This window comes from Ostrea edulis, chromosome 3 (assembly GCF_947568905.1).
Source record: "Ostrea edulis chromosome 3, xbOstEdul1.1, whole genome shotgun sequence".
In the NCBI taxonomy this organism is placed as follows: domain Eukaryota; kingdom Metazoa; phylum Mollusca; class Bivalvia; order Ostreida; family Ostreidae; genus Ostrea; species Ostrea edulis.
In genome coordinates, this window is record NC_079166.1 from 10,825,505 (window position 1) to 10,841,134 (window position 15,630).

Consider the following 15,630-nt stretch of genomic DNA (forward strand, 5'->3'; position numbering starts at 1 on the left):
TTTCTGTTATAGAATGCAATTAATGTTTTGCAGAGTTCCGTATGACAAATAACAATACGTTGATTTATCCGGATTTATTAATTTGATCGCTTTATTTTAGCATTTACACACTCAAGTTTGAGTTCCCGTGTAAACAAAAAGGAGAGAGACAAATTTTAGAAGGGAAAAACCTACTGCCAGTGAACGTATTTCAAGTAACTGACACAGAAAAACCTTTTTCATTATGTTGATAATGTTATATGCAAATTTATTTCATGCAGGTTCTTTCAGATTTGTATTCTGGTATCTCGATAAACTTGGTTGGTAATACTCATTATTTAACTGTTTTAACATCTGTTTAACAGGTTGGGAACACTTCCCCTATAGTGAGATACTCTCGCTAAAACGCGATTATCCTTATCTAGCGAGAGTAAATATATCCCGTACAACCGAGAAAAACACCCGTGGAGTACATCTAATCTCTTCGTGTTTCACGTGAAAAGAAGAAAAAGTGCTAAAATGTCTGATATTTCTGCAAATATGTTAATCAAAACAAAAACACTCAGGATGTGTATAGGATTTCAGACTGCTTCCCTCTTACACAGCAACTTTGATATGCAATCTCTTGACTAGGTTGTCAATTTCATAGAAACAAATCGCATCATGTTGAGTGTGTGTCGCACTTCTTCAGTGTTGCACGGGATTTGCCATTATTTTCAATAAAGACGCCAAAACAGCTGTTTATGGAAATGTTTATTTCTCGCTAAAGAGGGATATTCACATTTTAGCGAGAATATCTAGCTATATGGAAAATGTTCTTAACCTGTTTAATGGTGAAAAAATAACTTTATTATATGATTATAACCATATCGTGACTGCATTTTCTTTATATAGGTGTATTTGAATGGCCACATCAGGAAAAGAATTGTTAGTCAGAAGAAAACTTGGATTGTTTTTACGGAGTCATGAACTGGAGGATAGTATAGGGTATAATTTATTTTGAATCATCCAATGCCCAACACGAATTTGTGCAGCATTTCGTCCAATAATTTCCTCCATTAGCTTCTATGTTTACTTCCCCTCATACCCTGCACCTGGAACCTTTTCCACACACTGCATTTAGATATTTTCATTAACTTTAAACTGTCCTACAGCCTACAGGTGCCAATGTTTTGTTTTCTCTACAGCCCCTACTGAGTTCAGTTGATTTTATGAGTCATGATTTCTCTGTCAAGAATGATGTGTTTAATACAAATGCAAACAAACATCATCAGCCTTTTTAAACAACTCATTGGTGTTGGGTTGAATCCTTCTATATCCTGCAGAGAGACAAACTAGAATGTACAATATGGGATACCAGGCATAAACATGTTTTAAAAAATGATATGTTTGACTATTCGTGCAAATACTTTTGTCCACAGTCTATAACCCCATTTCATGTTGCATTTAAAAATGTTTAAAGTTTTCATTGAAGTGAAAATGAATTGTTCATTTCACCATTATAATGACAAATATGCTGAAATTTAGTATGAATTATTGTATATAAATTTGCTTCTGACAGTGTTTGGATATTATGTAACTTACTTTTATTTAGAATTTCTGATTTGGTCAATTCAAATGGGAATGCTGAAACCAGCACTTCTGAGAAAAAAGTATCATGTAACTGTCTAATATATGCAAGAAACATGATGTACACTTGGTTTTTATGGTAGTGTTAATGTGTCTCATGTGTTAAACTGTTCATAATGTTGGAAGAACTTACAACTAGAGTAGTATGTTGACTTTTAAACTTCCTCATTATGTAATCATGTACATGGTTAATAACTATATTTGGTTGAATTTGATCCCCCCCCCCCATTATTCAATTGAAGATGTCTTACAGTGACAGACAGTTTTTGTGTTAGCAAGGAATGCTTATTATTAAAAGGTTTAAAGCTTAGTGATAAATATGCTTTAAAACAAATGTTCTCATGATAATTGTGTTAGTTATGTCAGGTTGGAGTTAAAATTGATAAATGCGTAGTGTCACTCTAAGAAAAGATTATTACATTCACTGACAATGCTAATAATATATGCATTCACTGTACATTGAATTCAAATTGAGTCTTGACTAGTGTTTCTGATATGCATGAATGGGGGGGGGGGGGGGGGGGGGGGGGGGCATTTACGTTCACTAATCAATAATTCCAATGTTATTTATTACAAGTGTTTTGATTGGATAAAAATAAAGCTGAACAAGAGTTTATACATCAATAAATCCGAAAACGCGATGTATTCATACACGCCTGAAAACAAATAACATAGTGCTGGGAAACTATTCAAATTTTTGCAATTGTTAATGAATTGGATGAATTGGAATTATAAGAATCAAACATTCTTTTTGAAGAATTTATCGATGTGTAAACTCCGGCCATTTTACTCACAAACTTAACATAAAAGTGCTTCGCACTTTTATTCAGTTTGTGAGTAAAATGTCTGGAGTTTACACATCGATAAATTCTTCAAAAAGAATGTTTAATCCTATATTGAAGAAACACAAATGATTTGGGATATATATGTATTTGCAATATTTTAGTCAACTGTACATAAAAACAGTTTCAAGGAAAGGAAGCAAGGAAAGTGGTTGTAATAACTCCTTGCATAACCATTTTAAAAGATATCAAGGAGAGATCGAGTGAATCTTTTGACTGATATTTTCAGCGATATAGATGAGATTGTTCTGAGTTATGTGATCAGCATCCTGGAAGACCTTGGAAATGACAGTCATCCAGATGAGAATATTGATGTGGACCAGTTTATTGAGATGATGCAGGCCTATATTCCAGGATTTGGGACCATAGATAGGTACATGTCCATTTGTACCAGTAATTACAAAAACATAAAATAAAGTATAAGGAAATGTATTTTGGGGGAAAATGCTACTTGCTATAAGTCCAGTATATTCATAAGATTTTAAAGAATTTCAGGAGTTACAGATATGTTTTAGAATCATTACAGGATTATTTTCTTTGCTCAGAGTTGGAAACTACAATGACTCGTTAAATTTCATGGTCATCAAAATACATCCCAATAGCAGACAAATAATCTAAATTCAATTAACAATGCATGTCTGTCTCATATATCGACCTGAAAACAAGTGCTTGTATACAGACCAGCCCATTCACATTAACAGAATGTAGACAGACCAGTCCATTCACATTAACAGAATGTAAACAGACCAGTCCATTCACAATAACAGAATGTAAACAGACCAGCCCATTCACATTAGCAGAATGTAAACAGACCAGCCCATTCACATTAACAGAATGTGAACAGACCAGCCCATTCACATTAACAGATTGTAAACAGACCAGTCCATGCACATTAACAGAATGTTAACAGACCAGTCCATTCACATTAACAGATTGTATACAGACCAGTCCATTCACAATAACTTTTCCTGTAGTATTTAAAAGAAAAATTAATAACATCTATCAATGAATATGACATATTTTGTTAGCCATGAAATTCCTTGAGTCATACATGTATGTTAGATCAATCACTGTGATCCTGGAATTTTAACTTTAAATTTTAAGTTATATTTACCTCATACTGTGAGTGTAAATCTATTCAAAAATGTTAGCGACTTACTTATTTTTTATGAATAACCTGTGCATGTATGGTGTTTGATAATTAAATCATGATTGTGAAGGAGAGCAATGTTGACATGTTTTAATGGATGAGATAATTTCCTGATACAAATCCACATTTTTCTCATACATGTAATTTTATGTTTTACTATATCTTGTCATCATGTTCACGTCACGTGCAATGTGATTTTATGTTTTACTATATCTTGTCATCATGTTCACTTCACGTACAATGTGATTGTGGATTTCTGTATGTTTATATTTTCTATCCATAGTTTGGAAGTTTGTGAATGGATGTTTGAGCTATCTAACACAATTACAGCTGACAATCAAGGTAGGTTTAGAATTTACTACTGTGATTTTTTGTAATTTTTACATTGAGAAAAGGTTCATGTGCTATAGGTGACTGTTGATCTGGACACTAGGGATCCAGGCCAAATCATCCAGATGAATGAAGCATCTGGATTACGTCATTAAAGATAAGATTATTTTTGTAAAATTAATTTCCATGAAATACATATAAATGTACATGTATTTATTGTCCAGAAATTGAGTTCAAATAGGCAATTAATCTTCTACAAAAATTTCTAGATGTCTTGAAGTTTTAATGAGTCCATGCAAAACACAGTACATGTACTACAGTCTTAATCATCCCAGACAATCAAAACACAGTAGATGTATTACAATCTTAATCATCCCAGACCATCAAAACACAGTACATGTACTACAGTCTTAATCATCCCAGACAATCAAAACACAGTAGATGTATTACAATCTTAATCATCCCAGACAATCAAAACACAGTACATGTACTACAGTCTTAATCATCCCAGACAATCAAAACACAGTACATGTATTACAATCTTAATCATCCCAGACCATCAAAACACAGTACATGTATTACAATCTTAATCATCCCAGACCATCAAAACACAGTACACATATTACAATCTTAATCATCCCAGACCATCAAAACACAGTACATGTATTACAATCTTAATCATCCCAGACCATCAAAACACAGTACATGTATTACAATCTTAATCATCCCAGACCATCAAAACACAGTACACGTATTACAATCTTAATCATCAAAACACAGTACACGTATCACAATCTTAATCATCAAAACACAGTACACGTATCACAATCTTAATCATCCCAGACCATCAAAACACAGTACACGTATTACAATCTTAATCATCCCAGACCATCAAAACACAGTACTTGTATCACAGTCTTAATCATCAAAACACAGTACACGTATTACAATCTTAATCATCAAAACACAGTACACGTATCACAATCTTAATCATCCCGGACCTACACGTATCACAATCTTAATCATCCCGGACCTACACGTATTACAATCTTAATCATTCCGGACCTACACGTATCACAATCTTAATCATCCCGGACCTACACGTATTACAATCTTAATCATCCCGGACCTACACGTATTACAATCTTAATCATCCCGGACCTACACGTATCACAATCTTAATCATCCCGGACCTACACGTATCACAATCTTAATCATCCCGGACCATTTTATTCTTAGATCTGAATCAAAGCACAGTGACTGCTGAAGATGAAGCGTTGCGTATAAAGGGAGATAAACACGAAATTCCACAGACAGAGGAGGAATCAAAAACTGAAGTCAATGGAAATGTTATGGTAAAATAAATGCTATTGATTCTTATACTTCTCTTTCCCTTTGTTTTGACAGGTGAAATAAAGTCTGGTCATAGTTTTAACCTACCATGGGTACTAATTCACACCATTTTTTGTTGAATATCAATTTTCATTGTTTTTTCCAGATGTAATGGACAAAGTACAAGGAATATTTCTCTGCTAAATTATATATCAGAGAAAATGTGCAGACTGTATTTTGAATTCTGTTGAAAACAAATTTTCTTAAATGATGTCGTCCAATTTGTTGACATGATGTACTAGTCAACAGCCACATATTTGTGTGCAAGTTTTACCTTCTTGCTGGCTAAAGCAAATTAGTTATCACATGATAATGATAAAGATTTTGAGATTGATATTTTAGGAGAATATGGAACCAGATGAAGATGTCAAGATGCTTCTTGAAATGTTCCCCAATTCCTGCACACTTGAGATTACCCATTGTCTGGGGCTTGTGAAGGGGGATCTGGAATCAGCTGTACAGCTGGTACTGGAGAGAGAGGAGGCGGGCACCAGCATCAAAAGGTCAAAGGTCAGGTGGAACATTCTGGTTATCTCTGCAGCAGAACTAAGGAAGATCTAAGTGCATCTGTTGTCTGTGTTGCTAAGCAGTACATAAGTTTTAATTTGAAAATGGTTAGGTGTGTTTACCCTTTCGATTGAGAAATTTATGTCAAAATATAGCATATTAGGAGAGTAATGGCCGTGATACAAATGATCCATCCAAAAAATAAAATCAGCACAAAATCCTTGTTTCACTTTACTCATTTTTCATCTTTATGAAATAGAATCTAAAAATCTCTTCCATGCTGCAATGTAAAGATATGATTCAAGATTTGTCTTCTGATAATTTTGTCCTCAATTTTGGGAAATAAAGTATTTTTAGCTCACCTGAGCCGAAGGCTCAAGTGAGTTTTCTGATCAAAATTTGTCCGCTGTCTGTCGTTGTTGTAAACTTTTCACAATTTTATCTTCTTCTCCAGAACCACTGGGCCAATTTCAACCAAACTTAGCCAAAAGCATCCTTGGGTGAAGGGCTTTCAAGTTTGTTCAAATGAAGGGCGATGTCCCTTTCAAGGGGGAGATAATCACAAAAATGCAAAAATAGGGTGGGGTCATTTAAAAATCTTCTCAAGAACCACTGGGCCAGAAGAGCTGAAATTTACCTGAAAGCTTCCTGACATATTGCAGATTCAAGTTTGTATAAATCATGGCCCCCGGGGGTAGGATGGGGCCACAAGGGGGGATCAAAGTTTTACATACAAATATATAGGGGAAAACTTTAAAAACCTTCTTTTCAAGAACCACTAAGCCAGAAAAGTTGAGATTTATATGAAAGCTTCCTGACATAATGCAGATTCAAGTTTGTTCAAATCATGGGGGTTGGATGGGGCCACAATAGGGGATCAAAATTTTATATACAAATATATAGTTAAAATCTTCTTCTCAATAACCACTGAGTCAGAAAAGCTGATGTTTACAAGAAAACTTTCTGACATAGTGCAGATTCAAGTTTGTTCAAATCATGGCCCCTGGGGGTAGGATGGGGCCACAAGTGGGGGGGGGGGGGTGTCAAAGTTTTACATACAAATACAGGAAAAATCTTTAAAAATCTTCTTCTCAAGAACCAATTGGGCCAAAGAAGTTGACATTTACATGAAAGCTTTCTGACATAGTGTAGATTCAAGTTTGCAAAAATCGTGGCCTCCAGGGGTAGTTGGGGCCATAATAGGGACTACGGTTTTACATGCATATATATATGGAAAGTCTTCAGATATGGGCCAAGGTGACTCAGGTGAGCGATGTGGCCCATGGGCCTCTTGTTATATTACGGTTCAATGCATTTTCTGGACTTGCGTGAACTGAATCATAGTCGGAACTCACAGATTTTGTCTCCGTAAACATCTGGGTTCCGATGTTGGAACTGAATATCACTCCTGAAATGGATAGAGTTTTACTAATTTATTCTGATAAAGATAACATTGTGATTGGATGAAAATATATTCTTCTAGGAAAAATCCAAATCTGCTTGTGAGAGAGGACCCTTGCTGTTAGATGACAAAGCAATGAAGAAAAAGATGATTGAAAGGTATGCTTAATGTACATGTATTTTCCTGAATGCAAATGGGTTTGTTTATAAAGATGGGATTCATTTACATTAAGCTTGCATTCATTTATGAATTTGGATTCATTTATAAAGCTTAGATTAATTCCCAATACTTGTTTAAAATTCCCTAATTTTCTATTTTATTGCAATTAGTCTGCGTCTGTTATCGTGCATTAACAATTGAACATTTTTAAATTCTTCTTGATAACTACCATTTCAATTCTTTTAAAAAAAAATTATGAAGCATCTTTTGGACAAGGGGGCATAAATTGAAGATTTCAGGAGTCCTGTACTACCTGGGCCTTAGGGGCAGGACAAAATATGCCAAAAATTGATCAATTTTCAAAAATCTTTTCTACAACCACACATTCACAAGAAAAACTAAGTGCATAGTCATGTAGAACAGGAAGGCTTCTACCCGAATTGTTAAATATCATGATCACGGTCGTACATTTAGAAATTCTGGGAGGGGCCAAACTCAGTGCATGGTGTTTATATGTAAAATATTTAAACACATCTTCTTTAATGCTGTTAACACTGAATTGAAATTAGATATTTAGAAGGAACAGGTAACCCCCATCAAAATTGTAAATTTCATATCCCAGGGGTAGGAATTTTGGTACCAGGCCAAAATTATTCTAGTGATTATTGTCTTTATCATTCTCGATACTTCTCCTTTGATCTTTCTGATACTGTATAAAAACTAAATGCATATTTTAGAAAAAAGCAGAAAGGTATGTACCAAAATTGTGAATGTTGTAACCCCAGGGTTTTGACTATAGGGCGGGTCCCTCCTGGTGCTGAATTTAGCTTAGACATGCAGAAAAGGAAAATTACTATATATTTTATGGCCATTGGGACTAGTGATACTTTTAACTAATGACCAATAATGGGCCTCTTGTTTATAAAGCCACTACATGCCACATTACTGGTGCCAGGTTTTGCCTCTTGTTTATAAAGCCACTACATGCCACATTACTGGTGCCAGGTTTTGCCAATTTCAGTATGCAGCAAATCCGAATATAGGAGAATGGTCTGGATTACCAGTTCCCTATCTCCAGCATACTCAGGATGCATTCCTGTGCAACTTTGGGAAAATTTCTGTACACCCCTTATGAGACAAGGATAACAGAATATTGTAATCTGAGAGATAAATATTTCTTCATACAATTTATTCAGATATGGCTATCAAGATACAGATGATGATAAGAAGACATTCAAACCACCACCCCTTAAACAGGTAGGTCAAATTTCTAGCAATAACATTCACTTCCTCTCTAATTAGAATTAATCAAGGGACCCTGCTAATTTAATCTGTTCTTGCATGGCCACCTTTCTGTCTGTTTCAGTGATAATCTGTCTGTCTGTGTGACTTGAACTGAGACATAGTGAATCCCTGATAATCTGTCTGTGTGACTTGAAGTGAGACATAGTGAATCCCTGATAATCTGTCTGTGTGACTTGAACTGAGACTTGGTGAATCCCTGATAATCTGCCTGTGTGACTTGAACTGAGACATAGTGAATCCCTGATAATCTGTCTGTGTGACTTGAACTGAGACATAGTGAATCCCTGATAATCTGTCTGTGTGACTTGAAGTGAGACATAGTGAATCCCTGATAATCTGTCTGTGTGACTTGAACTGAGACATAGTGAATCCCTGATAATCTGTCTGTCTGTGTGACTTGAAGTGAGACATAGTGAATCCCTAATAATCTGTCTGTGTGTGTGACTTGAACTGAGACTTGGTGAATCCCTGATAATCTGTCTGTGTGACTTGAAGTGAGACATAGTGAATCCCTGATAATCTGTCTGTGTGTGTGACTTGAACTGAGACATAGTGAATCCGTGATAATCTGTCTGTCTGTGTGACTTGAAGTGAGACATAGTGAATCCGTGATAATCTGTCTGTGTGACTTGAACTGAGACATAATGAATCCGTGATAATCTGTCTATGTGACTTGAACTGAGACATAGTGAATCCCTGATAATCTGTCTGTGTGACTTGAAGTGAGACATAGTGAATCCCTGATAATCTGTCTGTGTGACTTGAACTGAGACATGGTGAATCCCTAATAATCTGTCTGTCTGTGTGACTTGAACTGAGACTTGGTGAATCCCTGATGACCTTGGTCGGTGAATCCCTAATGACTTTTGTCAAAGCTTTTTATCAGACATGTATGTCAAAAGCCAAAATACGAATTTATGACCATTTCAATTTGCCACCATTGTTTCAAACATATTATCTTTGCTCCCTTGCACGAAAATTGATGAGTTTATTGACCCCCATACAATATTCCATGTATTGTTGTGTCTCTTCCTTGTTATGAAGCTCGGCGGTTGCAGCATTTGCCTCATGACTGGGAGCTGTAGGTTTGAGCCCCACTTGTACCTTGGCTGCATCGAACTAAAGGAGTGAAAATAAGTTGTGACTGCTCCTTTGATAAAAGTCATTTAAAAGTGATGGTTGCTGGTCTTTTAGATGAAATTTTAATCAACAAAGGTCCTGTGTCACGACAGGTACTTCCTAGATAAAGAATCCTCACTGCTACAGCCCTGAGTGTCATGCATGAGTGTAATTTTGTGGCACTTCGCCAACAGCTGTTGGTTTATCAACATCAGTGAAAAATTCTCCAAGGGACGTAAAACAAACATTACGTTGTGGTGACCTTATCATCCCTTTTACAGGCTTTCAAGCAGGCCCTTATTTTCCTTATTTTTCTACAACAGCCCTTATTTTCCTTATTTTAGCTTTAGAATCCTAAAAAAGCCCTAATTTTTTGTTGAAATTCCTATATTTTCAAATTTTGAAAGTTTAAATAAATTTGACATAAAGTAAGTGTTGGAATTTATTAAATTTAGTCTTAGTATACTTTCAGAAAATAAATATGTTGACATGGAATTAGATAAGATACCGCAATTAAACTATGAACCAAAATTAGTGCAGATTAAATCTATAATCAAACAATGGGAGAAAAGGTTTTTAACTCCCATAGGAAAAATTACAGTTATTAAGACATTGGTTTTGCCATTATTAAACCATATTTTAATGTCAATCCCAAATCCTTCTGAACTCTACCTTAAGGAATTAAAAAAGATATTTTTCTTGTTTATATGGAATAATAAATTACAGGGTCAAAAAGGAGGTCATTGTTAAAAAATATGAAGATGGGGGTTTAGAAATGGTAAACCTAATGGCATTCATAGCATCTATGAAGTTGTTTTGGATAAGAGTTCGTATGTTTTCAAATAGAGGGATGGAACATTTTATTCCAAAGTTGGACTTCAGCAAATTAGTAAACTGTGGAGTAGGGGATTTTCGAGTTCTTCCATGTCCGTGTGTATTCTGCATAATTAAGAATATCGTATTAAAAAATGATTGAATTTGATTACGGTATGTTCTTTTTTTATGAATAGGAACCAAAGAAGATGGTTCGCTATCTTGATGGTCGTATCGTGAGCACAAAAGGAGAGCGATTTACTGAGATTAAAAAGGAAGATACAGAGGAGCTGAAAAAGACTTTCATAAACCTAAAACCTGCAAAAAAGTATCGTTTTCATTGATATCGGAGGTTTCAATCAGTCATTAGGATCTCTTATCACCTTTTACATCAACGCTTTTGTCGTAATATACTGTGGTCTTGTCGATATTCTTGGGCATGAAATTTTGTGGATTTCTCATTTTTGTTAATACCAGTACATAATTTCATGGAAAGGTACTTTTTGTTCCTTCATTTTAATTGTACTACATTAATCACTTCCTGTCTGGCATCTGACCATAAAGACGAAGAAAACTGGGCGGGGCCAGGTATGCAATGAAAAATTCAGAAACTACAACAGAAGTTTGAAACATTTGACATACAAAATGTCTACATTCCCAATACATACACTGAATGTGTTCAATATAGAATATCTGCATGTAAAGATTTTTACTACAATGCAAGAAACAATACGTACAAGCATTCACACAAAAGTCTTGCCAATTAAGCATTTATATATATGTAACTCTGTTAAGGGTCCTGAATTGAACAAATGTGTGATCTTCATGTGATATTTTTCATATCAGCATTATACATTTAGAGCATTATTAATGTTCAAGTTTTAATTTTAGTCAGTTTTATTTCATCTCTTGAAAGAAATTTATTTATATTGTCCATAAACACATTTTTAATTGTCTTTAATGTTGAACAAAGAAATTTTCTATTAAAGGCTTCTATACAGCTTACTGACAACAGACACAATAAAGGCATAGTTTGGGTAGATTTTGAAATAAGGATATCACTACAATCATGACACAGGGATATCACCCATTTATTATATGTGATACATGGGTCACTGATCTGAGTAGTGATATCATCTACTTCAAAATTTAAAAGATGCCACTAATAAACAAGAGGAGGATGTCGTACGATTGGATCAATGTCACTGGAAAATGATGAAGTGATGCATCTTAATGATTTCAATAGGTACATATGTGTGATCACTTGTTTAAAACGATTCAGGGATATTACTTAAATAATTATTCTGTGTAGTACATGTACATATATAGATGATATCACTCAAATGAATAAGTGGTAGTTTTAGGGGTGGACAGGATATAGAAGGAGAAGGGAGACCACTCCTTTTCCCTGATGATATCACGGAATATTCATTTGAATTAGTGATATCCATAATAATTCTTTTTGTAATGTCCCTTAATTGCATATTAGTGATATAGGAATTTAATACAAGTGGAAGTTGAAAAGTCTACCTACAGCTACAGAACAATTAGGTTAATAAAATTTAACTTCACTACGCAACGAGTTGTTAAATTACATTTGTAAGATGCAAGCGTCTTCATGTAGTGTAAAGTAAATTTTTCAAACTATAGTTTTTTGGCATTTTTAAAGAGCAATTCAGGTTAGTTGTGTAATACTGCAGAATCCTGTGTAGAGAGTATGTATTCCTCCTGTTGTAGGTAATATTTATATCACGGAGGTTTTTGTGGTTATTGATATCATCATTTTATTATGTGTATTTTTAGCTCACCTGAGCCAAAGGCTCAAGTGAGCTGTTCTTAAAATCAGAATTTGTCTGTTGTCAGCATCATTGGCATTGTAAACTTTTCACAATTTCATCTTCTTCTTTAGAACTATTGGACCAATTTCAACCAAACTTGGCACAGAGCTTGAATTAAGGGGATTCAAGTTTGTTAAAAAATGAAGAGCCATCTCCCCTTCCAAGGGGATATAATCAAGAAACAAAAATAGGGTGGGGTCATTTAAAAATCTTCTTAAGAAACACTTGGCCAGAAAGGATGAAACTTTTTTGGGAAGCTTCCTGACATAGTGAAGTTTGCCCAAATCATGGCTCCCAGGAGTAGGATGGGGCCACAAAAGAGGATTAAATTCTTATGCGTAGGAAAAATCTTAAGCACAACTGGGCCATGATTAGACATATCAATAAGCAAGCATCTTCATGTAGTACAGAATCAAGACCATGTACACCAGGGGTAGGGTAAGGCCATGTGCACCAGGGGTAGGGTAAGGCCATGTACACCAGGGGTAGGGTAAGGCCATGTACACCAGGGGTAGGGTAAGGCCATGATAGGGGAACAAAGTTTTATATGGGAATAAAAAGGTTTTTAAAGAGCTTCTCATGAACTGCTAGGCTAAGGTTAGTCATGTCAACAAGCAAACATCCTCAAGGGTAATGCAAATTCTAGTTTATTCAAATACTGGCCCTAGAGGGTCGGGTTGAACCACAATAGGGAATCTAAATTTTATATGGCAATATATGGGAAATATATCTTTAGATCTTCTACTGTACTGTAAATTCAATTCCCTGGTAATCATGACCTGGGAGGATGGGGTTAGATGGGGGCATTGAAAGGTAATCAAAGTTTAACATGACAGCATATACATGTTGGAGAAAATCTTATTCTCAAGAGCAGCAGATGCTTCCAATGCATGGCAATTCTTCGTGAGAATGAAGAGCCCGTTTAAAAATCAATCTTCTGATGAAGAACAGCAGGGCCAATATGACTCAGGTGAGCGTGTGACCCATGGGCCTCTTGCTTTTTTAATGATGTTGATCATTCAGTTAAAACTACAATTTTGATGTAAACAAGTATGTATTTTGTGGAACATACATGAACAAGTTTTTCCTTTGAGGAAAATTATTGAACCCAGTTTTCTAAGGTCTGACATTTAATATTGATGAGCATTTTGTGTATTATATATATATATATATGTTTTTTCTTCTTCAATTTTTACATACCTTTTTGTTATATATTTGATGCAGTTAGAATAAATGTCTCAAAAATTATGATGAATTGAAGGTGTTCTTTATGTGTACTAAGTATTTTCATCCTTCTTTTTTTTTTTTAGCTCACAAGAGCTGAAAGCTCAAGTGAGCTTTTCTGAAAACATTTTTTGTCCAGCATTCGTCTTTCTGTCTGTAAACCTCCCACTGCAGGTAGATTAGTCACTGTAGACACCCCAAGAATTCTGTCAATCACCTAGTCAATTTTATGGGACTATCCTGCACATATTTGTGAATGGGAATTGCCAGGCTGATCTCAGATTGTTAAAGGTTGACGGCGGAATTTGGTATGTACACTAACTCCCCAGCTGAATATCGACAACTAATTTACATTCCATGTCTATACTAATCTAAATGAAAATTTTAGCTACCCAAGCACATCAGTTCTACTGCATTCAATGTTCATGTATGTCTGGTAGATATTAAGAGGTCTGGTAGATATTATGAGGTCTGGTAGATATTAAGCGGTCTGGTAGATATTAAGAGGTCTGGTAGATATTAAGCGGTCTGGTAGATATTAAGAGTTCTGGTAGATAGTAAGAGGTCTGGTAGATATTAAGCGGTCTGGTAGATATTAAGAGGTCTGGTAGATATTAAGCGGTCTGGTAGATATTAAGAGTTCTGGTAGATAGTAAGAGGTCTGGTAGATATTAAGCGGTCTGGTAGATATTAAGCGGTCTGGTAGATATTAAGAGTTCTGGTAGATAGTAAGAGGTCTGGTAGATATTAAGCGGTCTGGTAGATATTAAGAGTTCTGGTAGATAGTAAGAGGTCTGGTAGATATTAAGCGGTCTGGTAGATATTAAGAGGTCTGGTAGATATTAAGCGGTCTGGTAGATATTAAGAGTTCTGGTAGATAGTAAGAGGTCTGGTAGATATTAAGAGGTAGGAAATTGGTGTACAGACTGCTGCATTTTCAACATTTGATTTTTAAAGGTATAAAGTTTCTTCGGTTCGAAAATCCTTATAACTACGAGGGCTGTTCGATATATACATGTAATGTATATTGTACCACAGCGCGATAACACTTTGCACAATTTCGTGGATGATGATACTCTTGAATAGCTCTATTCTGAATACCTTTCGAATAGTATAAACACGAGCCTTCAGCTCCACATAATTTTAAACTTATAATATAGTCATTTCAATAGAGCCAGTCGTTGACCACTGTTATAAAAATGGTTTGGAAACGGGTCGAGAATATTGAAGAAATTACTGCTTATACATGTATAAAAATTCTCACAAAACTCGGTCATTTGGCAATGCAGATTTTTACTGAATTGGCACCAATTGTGATATAGGAGAGGAGGAGAGAAAATCTATGGCTGGACCGGAAATCAAACCCAGGACCCCTGCATTACTTGTCAGGTGCTCGAACCACTGAGTTATCCAGGCTGATGCCCACTGTCCATATAGCCCCCAACTACTGCAATAGTATAGAAGGGGAGCTAACTTCATGGTTAGTGGTTACAATGCTCTTTATAACCATGCATATAGTAGAAGTACAGAAGATATTTAAATATTAAATACAATCCAAAAAGAGGATTTAAAAAACAAACAAAAAGCTACTGTAAGAGTGATATTTACGCATGGGGGAAATTTACACTAATTATGCTGTCACATACATTTCTCCCATGCGTATAGTTATAAATATTCAATATATTAATATATATCATATTCAGTTACTGCTTATTTTTTCCCCATGCGTAATGTTGGACGTGGAAAAATGCGTACTTATAACCACCAGCGTAAATAAGCACTTTTACAGTATATGAGCCATAACGCCCTGCCCTAACAACAGAACCCCTCCCCTAACAACAAAACCTCTGCCCTAACAACAGAGCCCTAACCCTGGAGTCATGAATTCTACAGATTCCAATTATACAGTTAGAATGATTAGTGATAAAATTCGGATAACAT

The 15,630-nt window shown here is 35.3% G+C and overlaps 1 protein-coding gene across 1 annotated transcript; it reads left to right on the forward strand.

Moving 5' to 3' along the window:
• Positions 1–61: 61 nt before the first annotated feature.
• Positions 62–13,717, forward strand: LOC125676003 (CUE domain-containing protein 2-B-like). Its single transcript, XM_048913875.2, has 9 exons — positions 62–194; positions 874–966; positions 2,680–2,823; positions 3,884–3,942; positions 5,170–5,285; positions 5,665–5,832; positions 7,313–7,389; positions 8,587–8,647; positions 10,825–13,717. The coding sequence occupies exons 2-9, from the start codon at positions 884–886 to the stop codon at positions 10,969–10,971; spliced, it is 855 nt and encodes a 284-aa protein (XP_048769832.2). The 5' UTR covers positions 62–194; positions 874–883; the 3' UTR covers positions 10,972–13,717.
• The last annotated feature ends 1,913 nt before the right edge of the window (positions 13,718–15,630 follow it).

Coding starts and splice junctions, on each gene's coding strand:
- LOC125676003 (XM_048913875.2), top strand. CDS start 884: ATGGCCACATCAGGAAAAGAATTGTTAGTCAGAAGAAAACTTGGATTG. Junction 967..2,679: donor GAACTGGAGGATAGTATAGG/GTATAATTTATT, acceptor TGATATTTTCAG/CGATATAGATGAGATTGTTC. Junction 3,943..5,169: donor AATTACAGCTGACAATCAAG/GTAGGTTTAGAA, acceptor TTTTATTCTTAG/ATCTGAATCAAAGCACAGTG.